The 17,964-nt window shown below is 40.0% G+C and overlaps 1 protein-coding gene across 2 annotated transcripts in view; it reads right to left on the reverse strand.

Annotated features, from left to right (window-relative positions):
- The window catches only part of APC7 (tetratricopeptide repeat (TPR)-containing protein), a 344,349-nt gene that overhangs the window by 214,577 nt on the left and 111,808 nt on the right, over positions 1–17,964 (reverse strand). For both annotated transcript variants that reach the window (XM_089402745.1, XM_089402746.1), the window contains exon 6: positions 11,216–11,331. In XM_089402745.1, the coding sequence (XP_089258871.1) occupies positions 11,216–11,331 (116 nt within the window). The remainder of the gene's footprint in view (positions 1–11,215; positions 11,332–17,964) is intronic.

Here is a 17,964-nt window from a genome sequence, read left to right on the forward strand (position 1 = left end):
CGACGTTCAGACTATCAACGGGGTCCATACGTGGAACAACAGAAGGGGAGGAAAGAATCAAATTGCTTCCCGATTAGATAGATTTCTAATCTCTGAAGACATTATGAACAAAGATATTTTTGTTGAGGCCAAAATTATTCCAACCCTGGGATCTGACCATTGGCCGATCAGATTAGAGATGGATATCAAGAGGATTCAGGGGAAAAGACCTTTCAGATTCGAATCCTTTTGGCTAAGGGATCCCAATTTCATCAAGAAAATGGAGGAATGGTGGAACCAATGCACCAGTAAAGGTAGATCTAAAATGCATACCTTCCAGCTTAAACTGAAAGAATTGAAAAACAGAATAAAAAAATGGAACAAGGACGAATTTGGCAACATATTCGAGGATAAACAAAATCTGGAAAAGGAAATGGCTGAGCTACAGCAGCAGATAATCTTGGAAGGTAGAACGGAGGTCAGCAGCAACAGGGAAGGAGTCATCCTCGGAAGATTGGAAGAAAGACGAAAACAAGAGGAGATCCTCTGGCGCCAGAAATCTAGGATAAAATGGTTAAGAGAGGGAGAAAAAAATTCAAAATTCTTCCATCAGTCAATGATCAAACACAGGCAAGGAAACAGAATCCTTTCGATTAAGGATAGGAATGCGAGAAGGGTGGTGGAGCAAAAGGAAATAGAGCAGGTTCTTGTGGATTACCACAAGGAGATGCTATCAGAACCTCAAGTGGACAGATCGGGGGCCATTCAAGAGATCTGTTCTGCCATCCCTAGTCTGGTCACTGAGGACCAAAACAAAGCCCTCATGAGGGCCGTGACCTTAGAAGAACTGGAAGATGTTGTGAAGACTATGAAAAAAGGGACTGCACCTGGACCGGATGGTTTCACAGTCGACTTCTACCAGGCATGCTGGCACTTCCTGGGGAACGAGATTTTGGCTGTAGTGGAAGAATCAAGAATAAACCAGAAGGTGTGGCGGGCTTTTAACTCAACCTTCTTTTCCCTCATTCCTAAGGGAGACAACCTAGAAGAGGCAAGTGGATTCAGACCTATAGCTCTCTGTAACGTCATTTATAAAATGATAACTTCGCTCATTGCCAAAAGACTCAAACCTCTCTTGGACAATCTTATCTCGGCTGAACAGACTGGTTTTGTGGAAGGACGGCAAATTCTCGATGGGCTGGTGGTAACTCAGGAGGTGATTCACTCCCTAAAGGTTAAAAAACAAAAGGGAATGCTAATCAAATTGGATTTATCCAAAGCTTATGACAGGCTTAATTGGAAGTATTTAGAAACTGTGCTTGAGAGATTCGGGTTCCAGCAAAGATGGATCGCCTGGATTCATAACCTGATCTCCTCCCCCCACTTTTCTATTATGGTTAATGGAAGCCCCTCTGAAACCTTTAATGCCTCCCGTGGCCTCCGTCAGGGCGACCCTTTGTCCCCTTTCCTTTTCATTCTTGCCGCGGAAGGACTTGGCAGATTTATTAAACAAGAAAGAATAGCAAATAGAATCAAAGGGCTGAAACTCTGGGGCAACAATCTCCCCTTAACTCATCAACAATTTGTTGATGACATCATGCTGTATGGGGAACCAACGGTAAGAGAAGTTCGAAACCTTAAAAGAATCCTAGACCTATTCTCTGAGGCTTCTGGGTTAGAAATAAATAAAGACAAGTCCTGTATCTTCATCTTCAACACAATGGAGCAGATCAAGTCTCATCTCATTAGAATTCTTGGTTTCAAGAAAGGAGAATTCCCCTCTAAATATTTAGGTAATATTCTGGATCTCACCTCTAAAAAGGTGAAGAATTGGCAAGGAACCCTTGACAAATTGAACAAAAAGGTCTCAAACTGGGCTTTCAGAGTCCTGAATATTGCTGGCAGAGTAGTTCTGGCCAAGTCGGTTCTCCAGGCGATCCCTATATACCCTTTAGCGTGCATGGCTGCACCTGCGGGGGTTTGTGCCAAAATTAGGGAAATAATAAGAAGATTTATATGGAGTGGATCTGATCAGAAGAATAAATGGGCTTTGGTCTCGTGGAAGCAGCTGACAGAGAGAAAAGATAAAGGAGGTTTAGGTCTAAGGGACCCGGAAATTCTTAACAAGGTGTTAGGAGCTAAACTGTGGTGGAGGTGGCTTAATGGTGGAAATGACTTATGGAAAAACATATGGAGGATCAAATATAGAACGCCAAACTCTACAGCCGACATTCTAAGACAGCAGGAATTCCCCAAAGGCTCCTCTATTTGGGATCTTGCCTCCCAAAACAGAGATCTAATTAACAACCATACCTTCTGGGAGATTAGAGGAGGCAGGGAAGCTAACTTCTGGGAGGATAGGTGGCAACAGCGTGAGAGATTAACGAATAACCAGGACCTCCTGCAGATACGGGGTAGAATTGAAAGAAACAGACTCAGTGTTAAGGATTACTGGAAAATAAATGAAATGTCGGAGGGATGGAGAATCTGGGAAGACCCGGCTCGTTGGGACCCAGATCTGTCCCCTGAACTCCAGGAACACTATAAAAAAGAGATGGGATTAAGGAAAATCCGAGAACGCCATGGGAACGATATCCTTCGATGGGGATACAATATGAAAGGGATATTCACAACAAAGGAGGCCTACTTCTTAAAAGAAGCTCAGAACAGGGATGACAGGAATGTAGAGTGGAAAACTATTTGGGAGAGTAATTGGTGGCCCAAAGTTTCCATCTTTGTTTGGCTATCCTCTAAAAATAAAATTCTGACCTGGGACCGAATTCAGAAGAAAGGTTTCATCGGCCCTTCCCGTTGCTATCTTTGCAACAAGGATTATGAGACCAGAGACCATTTGCTGATGAATTGTTCGTATACAGAGCAACTCTGGACGATGACCAGACGGCTATTCAACAAATCGGGTCTTCAGATCAGAGATTTCACCGATCTGGTCTTCCAGTGGAATAAGGAAGCCTTTCAAAGCAGGGTTGTCCAGAGGGCTTGGAACCTTATGTCCCCCTTCATTCTATGGATGATCTGGAAGGAACGAAACCGGAGGGTGTTCCAAAACGCTGGTAGAAATCCAGAAATTATCTGGGATCAGGTAATTGAAAGTATGCGTGAGACTATCCTGATTGAAAAATGGGAAAATGATGATTGGCAAACAAATTCGGAAGAACAGGAAGTTTTGAACAGGTTAAATCTTAAACTTGAAATGGTTCACTTCAAGCATCCGACCTACCAGGACATGCGAACTCAAAGTCCAGATAAATTCAGATATCCGCGCGACCCGTTTATCAAACTCAACTTTGACGGGGCCTCGAAGGGAAACCCGGGCGAAGCAGGCTTCGGGGGAATCTTCAGAGACAGCAATCACCAGGTTAGATGGATTTACGCTGAATGGGGAGGGCAGATGACCAATAATGAGGCTGAGTTCTGGGCCCTGCATCAGGGTCTGTGTATTGCCATTAGAAACGGCTATAACAACTTGGAAATCTCCGGGGATTCGAAGATTGCTGTTGATATGTTGAGGAAGCTCAGTAATGGGCAGGCATGGGAGAAAATGGCTAAAAGCTGGCGCACAGCGGGCATTATTCAAGAAATAGCGGGCCTTATCAAACGTATTGATTATAGAATCATTAACCATGTCCGGCGTAAAGGAAATCAGCCTGCCGACTGGCTTGCCAATTGGGGCTGTCGAGGAAGTGGCACCACCTTGGACAGCCAATGGAGAGCGGTGGAAGGTAAGCAGGAATGGGAAGAGCTGGCAAATATAATCAAATCCGATCATGACCATGCAACAAATGCCAATGAATGAATCAACGGGTTGGTCCGATTCAGGCAAGTGGAGGCCGCACGCCTCGGGAGGAATTCAGCAGAGACATGCAAAAAGCATCATGGAAGATGGTAGGTTGGAAGATCGTGTCCTTGACGACAGTACAGTGACGGCAGTCGAAGTGTATGGGCGTCAGTACACTCCAGGTAATGTAATTAATGGCTGTTCGATAAGGGGTGAAGATTGCGGTCCGCCAGCCCTCACAGCAGAAGAAATTAACAACGATATGATGACTAAGAGTAATGGCCCTCAGGCGCGTTTTGCAAGGCAGAGGATTACCGGATCAAACGGTTTTTCGGCGGAAAATAGTCGCGTTTATTCCCTATGTTGGCCGAAGGATAATACTTTCTGCATATTCATAAATTGGGTCAGGGTGGAGGCTGCAATCAAGCAGCACCAGCGTGCAGAGTCCAGTCAAAGGCATCAGAGAACCAGTCCGTCGGTTATCATGGAAACTAGACAGAAGCTCAGACAGGGGGAAGAGAATCAGAAGGTAGGGGAGGTCAGCAGACGCCGTAAAGGCAAAACCATTGTGCAGCAGGACCCTCCTGTTACTGTTCTGGATATTGAGGATGATTCGGATGATGACCCGGTGACAGTTGTTGGTAGCAATGGCAGATACCACCGACAGAACGCGAAGGAGGAAGGAGAGGAGCAAGAGGAGGTCCGGCGCTACGGTACAAGGAAGCGCAGCCCGCCAACTGATAAGGAATTTGACGGAAATGGTAAACGCACTAAAATCCAGAAGGGTAAAGGAAAGATGGAGGGGGAAATCTCAGGAGGTGGCCAGGGAAGGAAACGGAAACAAAATGAAACTGTTTTACACCGAATTCGCAGGGCTGAAAAGGCCTTTTCTCGTAATGCCAAACCAGCTGTTAGCAATCTCATGAAACACCTGGAAGAAGACTTGATTCAGGAGAATTGGGACGACGAGATGGATGAATGGGAATTCCTCATACCGGACCCGGGGCATACTCGCGGGCGCTTGTCGTTATTCAAGCAGTCGCTCCACATTTACTGGGTTATGAAGGGCCTCTTGGCCAAAGCCTTGGAGCAGATGGCGAAAGAAATGGTCAACCTGGCCAAAGGGGGTCCAGATATCCGCAGGGAACTGGCTTTTCTGCGTGTTGCAATGACCCAACATGATGAGAAGCTGGAGGCTATTCAGCAGCGGCTGAACCGCATTCTCCCAGACCCAGAAGATGGAGCAGCTCAACACCCTGATGGCGGCATCGAATAACAGGAGATATGTTTAACATCTTTCATAATTTTTTTGGTTTTAGGTTTATACCTGTCAGAGATAGTAGAAGGCATGTAATTCAGAACAGTAGGTTTAGCCATAGTGTTAGTAAGGCTCAGGAATGTTTAGCTTTGCTTGCTCAGACCACCAGACTGAGAGCCTTCTATTTTTGGGCTGCTTTCAAAAACTACCGATGGAACTTGGTCCCGGTTTCCCCATGAGGGCGGGCTATGACTGTTTATGATTTAATGTTATGTTTTTTTTTTTTTGATCGAGTAATAGAATGAGAACCACCCAGCTTACAAAAAAAAAAAAATGCTCAGTCTTTTAGATGTTTCTATTCTTATTCTTTTAGCAGTTTCTTAGATGAAACTGTTTGTTCGATATTCTACATAGAAACCTGATGTTTCTATTCTTGTAAATATCTTTGTATTATCATTAAGCTGTTTGCTCCATGGGAATTAATTCATTCAACATTCTTTTAGTGTCATCTTGATTTGGAACATTGTACATCCCAGATACTGTAGCACCCATTGCACAAGAACGAGATGCACAAGTAGAACCCTTTTTCTTTTTTGATGAAGCATGGATGGAGGCATCTCTGTGGATGGATCAACATTTCTACTAGAAAACAGTCCTTTTCCAGTGGCTACCCTTTCTAGCCTCCAAAGTTGCTCTCTTTGAGCTGAATTCGATTCTTTGAGGGACACATATCGACTCCTTTACCTGTAATAGCCAAAATATGTTGCTTCACCTTGATATAGCTGCCAGCAAAGTGATGCCCACAAATATTGTAAACCCAATCACGTAAGCCACCACCAACTTTTGGATTTGTTTTCGGAAGTCTGCTTACATAGATTAGAAGTGGTTTTAGAGAATTAAATGTCTCCTTTGCAAATTTTTCCAGATCTCTTGGTGGGCTTTCAGAATCTACACAATGCAAAGGCCTATTCTGAATTCTTTCCCTCCTGTGACTACTTTCAATTTCTTCTTGTGCATCATGTGGCTCACTACCACTGTAGTTGCTGGCATTGTTCCAACTGTTCCCAGAATAACTTTGACTCATAGTTGTAAGTTGAATGTAACTTGTAGGTTGCAGCCTACAACAAGGGTTTAACGTTTAAATTTAAATTTTATTTTTAATAAAACCTTTAGGCTTGCCGCTTTATGGCATATGCACACTGATTATTGATACATAATGAAAATAAAATAAAATAAAATAAATACACAGGCTGACTAATACTAACACACATTCAAAATTGAAAATAACTTTTTTTTAAATTTATAAGAAAAAATTAATACACAATCAACACTAAACAATTATAAATTTACAAAAAAAAATTAAAAATGAAAAAAAAACGCAGTGACAGGCACACAGTCAACACTAAAAAAGAAAAAAAAAATTACAAAAAAATTTGAAAAAAAAAACACAGTGACAGCCTACAGGCACACAGTGAACACTGAAAAATCAAAAAAAAATCCAATTTACAAAAAAATATGAAAAAAACAATGCAATGACAGGCTGCAATCATCAATGTTAATGTCGATGGGTTGTAGCTTGCAATTTGCAAACTTCAAAGTCGATGGGCTGCAACTGCAAGTGCAAACTTCAAAGTCGACTATAGGCACAATGAGGCACAGTGAAGGTCGATGGACAAGGCTACAGGGTGCAAACTTGCAAATTCAATGGGTGAGGTTGCATCCAGCACTAGCAGTGGTTCAACAATGAGGTTTCGACGGCGTCCAGCAACGATGGCGGCGTTAGAAACTTCGATGGATGAGCGATGGGTTAAACTTGAACAATGAAATAATAGTTAAAACGAAACCCTAGCGGCCGCCGGCGTGAAATAGTAAACACAATAAAAAAAAAAAAAATTATGATGAAAAAAAATCATTAAAAAAAATCGAAATTTGTCAATGGAAACGACCCTCGACGACCCCCCCTTTTGCAGAAACAATCCCTTTCAAGTTTCCTTGCATACCCTATTTTTTGGGAGCGTGGGGAGACGACCCCTGACGACCCCCTTTTGTGGAAATGACCCCAAAAATGGAGGAAACGACCCCTTTCAAGTTTCCTTGCATACCCTGTTTTTTGGGAGCGTGGGGAAACGACCCCCTCTCGTCCCCAAGTCTCTGGAGCATGAGGGAGCTAGGAAACTCAACCCCCAGGTGGCGGAACGCAACCCCTTGGAACATTGGAAATTTTTGCATGTTTCCCACGCGGTAGAATTTTCAGAAAATCAAAGCGCTGAAGCATAAGAAAAATTCAGAGAAAGGGTTTTCAGTTTTTGGCTTTCCCGGTGCCACATCTACCTTCTCTAGGCCCATCATCTCTCTCTCTTGGCCTGCGCCAACCCTCCTTGCCCTTTGTGTCATCTTTTCGGCCCTCCTAGGCTAGTTGTTAGCCCTTCATATGCCTGCACAGGCCTCTCCTCCTTTTCGGCCCTCCTCCCTTTGCCCTCTCTCCTCCTCTTCTTTAGCCACAACCCTCTAAGGGCTTGCACCTCCCTTGTGGAGCCTTTAGGCCCTAGGCCTTAAACATTGGGGTTTGGCCCCTAGACCCCTATTTCCCAAACGTTGGCCTCTCTAGGCAAAGCGTTGGCCCTTCTTGGTCATTTCCAGCCTCCTTGTGGCCTGATCTATCATCCTAGCCCACTTATCCCCACAAATTCGCTTCCCTTGTCCTAGTTCTCCAAATTTTTGCCTCTTTTGCCCCAAAATTGACCTGAAACCCTAATCTGAAAATTTAAGGCTAAATACTTGGCAGTTTTGCAAGATTAAGGTCTCAAAATTCATATCTAGCAAGCGGCATGGGAATCCCAAAGTTTCAACAATTTTCAACAATAGCATCTTCAAGGCCTTTGGCCTAGGGTTTGACCTCCAAACCCTCATTTTGCTTCAATTTCATGACAGTAGTTAAATCATAAATTTCTAGGCCCTAAAGTCATATTCTAATTGGTCAAAATCAATTAAAATTGCAAAATATAAGTTTTCACATGTTTTGGCCACTTGGGCATCTCTATTTTGACCTAGATCTAATATTTTAGCTTGCCAGAATTTACTGCATAACCATGAAATTCAAGTTTGAAATATTTCTGAAGCACACACTTAATTAGGGCTAAAATTTTGAATTTTCAGTTCCCCGACAAAAAATTACTATTTTTAGACATTTGGGGCAGCATATTCAGTATTTTAGCTTGCTGATCTGTAACTAACTTATTGTTGTAATTAGTTTTATCAGTTCTGAATTTTCTAAATCATATTCTCTAAAAAACTCACAAAAATATCTTTTTCCAATTTTGGAGAAAATTTTCTATTTTTAGAAATATTGGACAGCGATTTTTGGCTGGGTTAATTTGTTGATCTGTGGTTAATTCATTGTTGTAATAATCATATCAGATCTGAAAATTGCCAAGGCAAACTCACCTAGAACCCTAAATTTGAAATTCTCTAGTTCTGGTGTGTTTTGTTATTTTTGAGCATATTGGATATCTAGTTTGGGAAGCTTTTATCTTGTTGATCTGTTTTCACTCACTATTGTAATCTTAAAATCAGATTGCTGAATACTCCATCATAAAGTGTGCTAGGGAAATTAATTTACATTGCTAGTCAAATTGGAAATTTATGCTTCAATGTATTGAGTGATTTTCATTATTTGAAGTGGCTTATGCACTGTTGTTATACATTGGTAAATCAGAATTTTCTGAATTAGTATTGCTGATATAAACTGGGATAAATCTGTGATCAGCATCTTGGTTGACTACTGTTAGCATTTGGCATCTTGGGTATCTAGGTATATTGTTGAAAGTTGCACTTGTATCCGTAAGTGATTTGTCTTGTTTAAGATTTACATTTCACCACTGTTAAGTACCCTTAAAAGGTTTCTAATCAAAGTAGTTAAACAACTTAAGAAAATCTTAACTCGAGAGAAATCTCACTCATAATATCTTGCATAAGCATTCTAGGCCTAGACTTGCATTAATAATTTACCTCCTAGCATAAGCTAGGTTGATAGAGACATAAGTCAATCGTTCTTATCTAACTTGAAAGGGCTCGACAACTCTTGGGTGGTTAATACGGTGACCTTGCAGTCGTCAGAGCCACAGTCTCTGCAGCGCCAGAGGGATCAGGTGAGAGAAGCCTAACAGAAGCCATCGTTAATCAAGCCCTAGCCTGCTTCCTGTTAGCCTCTTTCCCACAACCTACCTTGGAGCCAAGCTTCAAAACAGTTAAAGGAAGGTTACACTTAGACTAGGTATTTAACTAAAATTTACCAAGATCACTGCATCTCACATAGGTTCTAGGATTTGCACATCATATAGGTTAGTCAATCATTCAAGCAACGGGTGTCCATCCGGTCATTTGGTTTCAATTCATAAGAAGCAAGAATTTGTGACTCCATTAAGGCACTGGTCTCATAATAGAAAATCTAATTTAATCGTAATCTTGCTTAAATTCAACCAAGTGGCTAGGCCACTCATCTGTGTCTCCCAAGTAAGTTGATTTCTCAACTTACTTTCTTTCACCTCATTCCATAGGGACTACCCCCCATAGCCTGTTGTTGGGAGACAGCTAGAACGAAGTGGGCGCATATCAGAGTGACAACGCCCGTCCTAAGCGTTGTCACGGTGCCTGTACAATCCGGGCAACAACAAGTGTCACCCACTAGTGGTGGGTAACAAGTCCTACGCACTGCCAGGACACACCGAGTTTGGCCCTCAGAAATTGCCTCAAACACCTTTGCAATTTACCACCAAAAATATGCTCTTCCAGCAAGAGAACCACCCCTACAGATTTTCCCACCAACTCTTCCACAATATATGTGTTGGCCAAGTCGACCTCTCACCCATGCCCAATGCTCCTCCAATGGCTAAAAGTGAAGCTTAGACGAAGCCCCATGAGGGACTTCTCTAGTTTCCAGCTAGGGAGACACTCAAAGTCCTCAGAAACTGGCTTGGATTTCGCTTGAAACCCTTGTGCTAAAGCACACTCCAACTCTTGCACTAAACAACTCCAAGAGAAGATGAATTGTTAAGTGTAATAGTCAAAAGAATGATGTGGAGTGCCCCCTCTTTGCCATTAAATAAGCCTGGCCCCATGTGCCCTCCTTGGTGGCCCCCACTTTCCCTCCAAAGTCACTCTCCCTCTCTAGTGGTGCGCATTGCTTCTTGTGGCCCACACTTGAGTGTAGGATCCACTTTGCCCATTACTACTAAATCCCAAAAACGCCAAAATTGATCCTCCTAGCAATCTTATGGGATAGGGGATATTACACATGACTAAATGACAAAGAAAAACTATATGGAGCACCAACACACTTGGATGAATTGGCAACTTACATGTCAAATATAGCCATTAAACACCACACTGGGATAGACATCTTATAGAAAATAGTTGGAAATTGGAATCTCTTGCAATGGTTGTCAAATATTACATGTTGGCTCTGGGAGGTCAGGCACCTTTGTTGTGAACCAATATTGTATCACTGTATAATATATCCATTCTATGTACATTAGTGGAATATAAGATTCATTTTATTTTAAAAACAAGTATAACTAACATTACTAGTTAGCGACTTCTTTGATCGAGTTGATCTAGCACCACTAGTAGCAGCTCGAGAGCCAGCAACAGATCCAAATCTAGAAGCAGAGGTAACAGGTCGAGTGGACCTTGAATCAGTAAATGATCCCGCAGAGGCGGATGCAGTTCGAGATGCAGCTGACTAAGCACCAGTAAAGGAGCCGGCATCTTTTCCAATGCGATAGAGCTCTTCGACAGGATAAACAACGGGTTCAACTACGAATTTTGTCAATTGCAATTGGAACTGGCTCCGCTCTAACTTGCTTTGTTCCATCTACCTTTGCAGCTTACTCAGCTGCTGTTGAATCTGATGCTGGGTTTCTTTATTTACACGTTTCATTAATGTTATCTTCCAATGACTCTCAATATTCATATTCCAATGTTAAGCAAAGGTAAATACAAGTACCCATTTCCTTCCAAGCATTATAGCAAAACGTTACTATTAGTAATTGTAACACATATATCAAGTCTTTGAAACAAAAAAACTACTAGCAAAGGAATAGGAATCGAGAAGAAGATTCCAAGAACATGAATTATTGTATAATAATCATTTAGACGGATAAAACACAAAGCAGAAACCATACCTTAAGCAATCCTTAAAGGATATACAAGCAGCACTCTTATAGCTAGTCATCCGATACAATTTCCCCATTGTAAGATTTATACGCAACGTTCTTGCTTTGCTTGGTATGCCCTCCATCTACAATATCATTATTATGATTATAGTCTATGACAACAATTGCATGAACTTTGTTTGAGAAAATTGAAAAGACATGCTTATGGTTAAGAAAGATCTAAATATTAAATGAGATCAAAGAATACCAACAAAATTTTATTTGCAATGGTAGTAGCCAAATGTAATAAGGCATTGCAACAAAGTATTTGAAACATTTCTTACAAGTTTGCACCACTATTGAAACAAAAAATGTGTAATAGCCTTAGATTTGTATGATAAATGTAGATAAAAAATAGAACTAAGTTGTGCAAAGAAATTACAAATCAATCCCAACCAAGAAAACATACAAGAAAATTTGTTTGAGCTAATAATGTAACAAACTTGACTAAGAAAATTACTATTTATAGTCTAACGAAACCCTACTTGACAACTGGTTGGCCCTAAAAGGTCAAGCTTTCAAATAGTTGGTCCCAGTTGACCCTTCTCAATAAGTTAACGTGCTACCCCAGATTCAATGGGTCTTGGGCTAGTGATTGACCTCAAGTCATCTTGAACTCAAATAAGCAGGGTCATGGTTTTACTTGAGTTAGAAGGGTTGGCCATAAATAGTCAACCCTAGATAAGATAAAATAATATTATTAATGCCCACAAATGACCAAGTGATAGGTCAATGGGACTAGAACTTATAATCAACGGGCACTAAAGAGTGGGAGTGCATAAAACATTCCTAGAACTTAAATGTTATAAAAATAAAACAAATATAACTTAAAGTAAACGAAAGAGAACCATCAGAAATAGTCAAACCCAATAAGGAACAATTCCTAGCTCCACTTCAACATCATAAGTGGAAATAGAAGTCGAGGGCTTTAGCAAATACTAATGATGTTGTCCAAAGTGCTCAGGGATGGGGCGAGTTGGTTATACAACCTAGGACGAGTTCTGGAGCGACAAGAGAAGGTAAAAGACCAAGAAGAAATGTCTCTACTAATGAATTTGGTCAGACTCCTCACAATGCTAGCCTAGGTAGATAAGAACTTCAAAGTTAGGAAAATCAAGTGACCACATCAAATAGACAAGAAGGAAAACAAATTGTACTTATTATTTTGAACTTGAAAAATAGCCTCAAACTTTTCATCCATAAGAGTGTAATGTCCCCGACCAGTTAGGAAGCTTATGACAGAGTCCGCTAGCCTAATGTGGTTACAATAGGCTAAAGCGAGAAAATATTTAATAAGGGGGACTTACTTTGCCTAAGGAAACATTATAAAAGTCTAAGGGGTGGAAAGGGGACATTTCCTAGGCAAGTGATAAGTCACTTTAACTTAATAAAGTGAAATATTATAAAGTGACTTTATAATAGTTAAAATAGTAAAATGGGGGCAAAAGTGGCCATAAGTTTATAAAAGAAAGAAAATGAAGAGATTATCATTATTCGTGCATTTGCATTTTGGAAAAAAGAGTTCTTCAAGAGTTTTCTTGCGGAGAAGCTTAGGGTTCAGTGTTGAAACTAGGCACTCTAACCAGTTCAAGGGGTAAGATCACTTAAGATTTCACCATCGGAATTCAAAGGAGAAAAATATTTTGTAGAGATTTGAGCTAGAAGAGGTGTTGTCAGTTGAATGATGAATCTCTGATTTAATTTTTTCACCTAACTTTTCAGGTTGAAGAAAAGCTTGTGAGGGCCAAATATCCAAGCCCGGATCAGCAATCAAGTCACTGTTGAAAGAAGGGATGTATTGCTCTCTTTTGCTGGTTGAATCTCTTGAGGCAGAGACCGAATTTGAAGGGCGAGTTAAGGGGACAAGTTTCTGACCACCAGTGGCACAAATTTCTCCGTTTCAGTGAGTTGAGTCACTCCACTTTATTTGCTGGGCTGCGGCCATAGTGTGAAGTTACCTGAGGAACAAGGGAGTCGAATCCCTCTTCTCTGTTGCTGAACAAGTCATTGATTTCCTGGGACGTATGGCTGTCATTGTGGGAGGAGTTCACCTCAGTTTGGATGCCATATCTCTGCTGTGCATTGAGGCTGCATATGAACTTTAGAGGGGCTCAATTTTTGGGTCTGTTACTAGCTGTATTGGGACGTAGGCCTTTTCTGGTGATTTGGGTATGTCAAGGCCTCTTTCTTGTGGCCATAATCACTGACTATCTCCATCTATCAGCTACTTGTTCAGCAAACTATTGTACCTGGGAGTTCTGGTTTGATACTTTGTACCTGGGCAGCATCTTGTTCTCAAATAAAGGCTGGAATATTGCTTCAAGTGGACTGATATTGATGTATGTTTTGTTTTGCTATTGGCTGCCGCTGAATATCAAGTCCTATATCTCTGATCTGCTCACTGTATATTCAGATTATAAATGAGAAAAGACTATTTTGTGGGTATTATTGTTATATATCAGTGGTATTTTAATTTCTGGGTTAATAAGAAATATATGTTTCTTTTTGGGAGTTCATTGGTACATGTGAAGCATTGAATACATTGCCCAGAAAACAAAATATTACAAAGAACACCTACAGCAGAGTGTAGACAAACTGTTTGAAGAAATAACTCACTGAAAACTCGAACTAAAAACTCAGAAATTTTAAACAAAAATCAGAAGTATTTCAAGGCGGAATTTTACAAAGAACCTCAATCATACAGCAACTCATCGAACTCTTTTTGATATCATTGTGTCCCTGTGGACTTTGTGGGGATGGATTCTACAAAAAATTGAAGATATGCTTTAAATGGGCTTCCCAAGAAATTCTCTTCAAGTTTAATCATGTTTAAAAAGAGAATTTAAATTTTAGGTTATGAGTACAAACATTTGGAACTAATTCTTTAGCATTTTACTTAGGAGAAACATGACATGAAGAGGGTCCTACCATTAGTTCCCTTGGACATTCTCTTTGCACAAAGCAAAAATGAAGGCTTGGTCTGAATAATATGCATGCCTAAGGAACAATGTTAGCATGCAATTGGTTGCCAAAGCTATGAGTGGGAATTCATAATTTCCTCCATGTAAATGCAACACTAAGCTCCCATGGAGCTTATGATGGTGATAAAGAAGCTTTTAGATTTCTAATTCAAGTATTACCAAATGGATATGGTTGTCTCGGAAAGTGGTATCAAGAAAATGGGATCTAGCCACTCTCAATTTGGACTTTCTTCATGGAAAATGTAATGAACATAAATATATAAACATCAAATAAATAATAAATAATAATAATAAATGAAGTGACATCCTTACTAAAAACATGACCCATTGACCATTGTGGCTATTCAACATGTAATATATACTGTCACATAGGTCATTATAAATAATTCATTCAATTCTATCATTATCTCTTTCATTTTATTTATATATTAGTTGTCCCATCATATGTCCTCCTTATCTTAGATATTCCTTAGTAAATGAACATTGCTCATTTCAATTGGTATCAGAACCATGATTTAATTCTGAACTTTGGCCACATGTTATTCACACTTTGTTCAATCCGGCTTTTGGCCACACTCAATTTAGCAAAGTTCCTCTAATCTCTGATCCTTGACAACAACCATCTCTTCACCATCTACATTTCAGAAATTTCATTGAAAAAAATTAGTACCCTACAATTTCAAAGAAAACCAAAAATCGGGAAAATACAATTTCATTACAAATATAAAATTATGTTGTGGAAACTAAATCACAAAGATTATCTATTGTCCAAAATAAAAAATCGTGAGGCATTAAAAAAGAAAAATAAATATAACACTAAGTTGCATGAAGCGCCGAAACATTTCAGAGTTTCCGAAATGGGTACGTTTTGGAACGTCACCTCCCAAAAATGGAAACGTCAGCCAAAACGTCATATATATATATATATATATAGATAAAGAAATTTATAAATAAGTGATTACCACATTATCTTGCAAGAAAAAAAGGGAATAAGTCCCATAGATGACAATTTAGATGGAAAACCAAGTCTATATTAACTCTCATAGATGATTATATGATGGTCAACTTTCGGCCGATTTTCGGAGTTTCGGGTACAGGTACGGCCCGAAACGTTGAGTTCCTAGAGGTTGCGTGCAACATACATATAATAAATAACACTTGACATAGCCACACTACTGGAAACGTGATTATTACGTTAAAATCTGAAAGTTCTATGCAGAAATTTAAAAATTCTTTGAAAAAACTTGAAAGTTCTACGCTGAAAATTGAATGTACTTTGCAGAAAATTGAATGGCACTGAATGTACTTGGAAGAAATTTGAATTTACCTTCAGAAAACTGAATGTACTTTGTGTTAATTTTTCTTAGGGCTATATTGTTCTTTGCTTTGATAATTGTGTTCATCTCTTCATCCCAACAACCAGTATCTCTTCACCCATAGGGACTACCTGCCTTAGTCTGCGATTAGGAGACAACTTAAACGGAGAGGATAGGGATCAGAGTGACAGCCCCTATCCTGTGCATTGTTACAATTTAGTGTACAATTTGGGCGACAACAAGACCAATTCTAGTGCACCTGTTCCCGAAGAGCAAAAGATGTCGATAGCCAAAATCGATTAAAACAACAAATAATCACTTGTCATTCGTAATATGCAAAAATGAAGTTGGTTGCAAGATTATGCACTTCAAGAGATGGAATATTCACTGCTTGATCCACAACGAATGATGGCCCTGAGATGTCTTTGGGGTTCAGAGGTGAACGTCCTAGATTTAGGGCATCCTTAAAGGATTTGGGTTGGGAGGAGGGCGCACCCCATCCTTTGGCTCCACCTCTTAATCTTGAGACTAAATAAATAGAGGCATCCTAGGCTATGTCGTACCCTCCAAGAGATTTCAGATCCTGACGCTGCCTACCTCCATGTAGGAGCCAAATACTACCAGAAGGGATTCTCATCTAACCCTAACACTTGGTTGCACTTGAAGAGCCGAGATTTGTGGCTTTGGCCTGCAAACAAAAGGAACCCCTTAAGATTGGTCTCACAAAGACCATAAAATTCACCATATTTTGGGTAATAACCTCATCTTGGATGCAGGAAAAACCATATAGCAGAAAAGATTTACCCTGATTTGCTAGATCTTGAAGCAAGTTGGGTGTCTCCAAATCCTCCTCTAGAAGAAAATTAATGCCCTCTAAAATTACACACCTTCCTAGCCTCAGTTCGCAAACTAGGGCAAAAGAGCGTTTATAACCACATGAATCGCAGAATTTAGGTTTAAAAAGACAGTAAACCCGCCTGGCCTAAGAGCCCTCGCGAGCTCTAGTCGCCATTGCTACTTGTGAAACCCAAAGACCGAAATGACCACAAACCAAGACAAGGGTTTCAAGTTGGTTTTCCCCGCAAAGATGATCATCCTTTAAAAAACATCCTTCTGCAAAACGATGGTTCTTCAATGTCTCGTAAAAACGTTTACAAGTGAAAATTCAAATCCAAACCTAACTCCCACCCCGAGTATTCGAAATTTCGAAATTAACAACCCAACTTTTGATATTGACACCTTTGATTCAAGAATTAGCACTATTGAATCTATCAAAACTCCACTGAGTCCAAAGTTTGCAGAGGCAGGGTTGAAGGCCAAGCGAAGAATGCCATTAAAGAAGATCCGAAAATCCAACTACCATTAGGACCACCCTTGGTGGCAAGGACTACTCCATGGACGTCGACTTCAAGAGTTTTGTAAGTTTGAGCCATCGCAACCCAATTTTTCAATACATGGTTCCTACTATGATTTGAGAACTTATTTTCTAAGATTTAAGATTATATCTCAACTTTATTTGAGGTCAATCAATGAAATTTATCTAATTCACTAATGCAAATAACTTTTGCATTTCATTAGATTAACTCACTTTTTCTTATAAAAATTAATTCTTTTCATAATTCCTTTAATTAAAATAATTGCTAAGAATAAAATTCCTTCAAAACGACTTCCATGCATCTAGATACTTAGGCCTGTGCGGAAGTACCTGTTTGATGCTACTATCATCGACACTCTCTCTTAGCTAAGAAGGTACTTTTAGAAGAACCAACTGAAACTCGTTTTTTGTTCGATCCTAGCACAATGTCCCATGCATCATTATTTACCATGGCATTCCTCCAAGACTCGTAGCCTATAGCCTCTTCAATGATGCTCCTCATTAATGCAATATAATTCGAAAAAATCTTCAAAGGCCTACTCTCATTCAATGTGCTCCTAGGAGCCTCAACATGCTCTTGAGCAACTCTTAATGTCTGATCAAACCATATGGTTCTCCTAACAGAACTGGAAGGAGCTAATGACTCATCCCCACCTAAAGGTTGACTACCTAAACTAGAAGTGTTAATTTCAAATATTAACCTAGATTTATTTTCTCTCAGCAATTATTTATTCCCGAAAATTTATTTTATTGCCCAAATAATTTTTGTTGCTGAAAAATAAAATCAATAGTATTTTTAACTTCCAAAACTTAATATCCAACAAAAAATAAAACCAGAGAGATCAATCGCATCACAACAACAAATGTAATACACATAACAGTTCTCCTTCATTCCATAATCTCAGGAAAATCTGGCTTTCAACCAATAGAGGAAATACACAAAAAAATGCAATAACTAGAACCTGTAACTCTGCCCCACTGGGAGTAATTCAGCCCAAGGAATTTTGGCCATCTAGAAATCAGCCCTTCAAGAAATTTGACCTGGAG

Source organism: Pinus tabuliformis, chromosome 2_1 (assembly GCF_031772625.1).
Source record: "Pinus tabuliformis cultivar Carrire ecotype Pingquan chromosome 2_1, CPIR1, whole genome shotgun sequence".
Lineage (NCBI taxonomy): Eukaryota > Viridiplantae > Streptophyta > Pinopsida > Pinales > Pinaceae > Pinus > Pinus tabuliformis.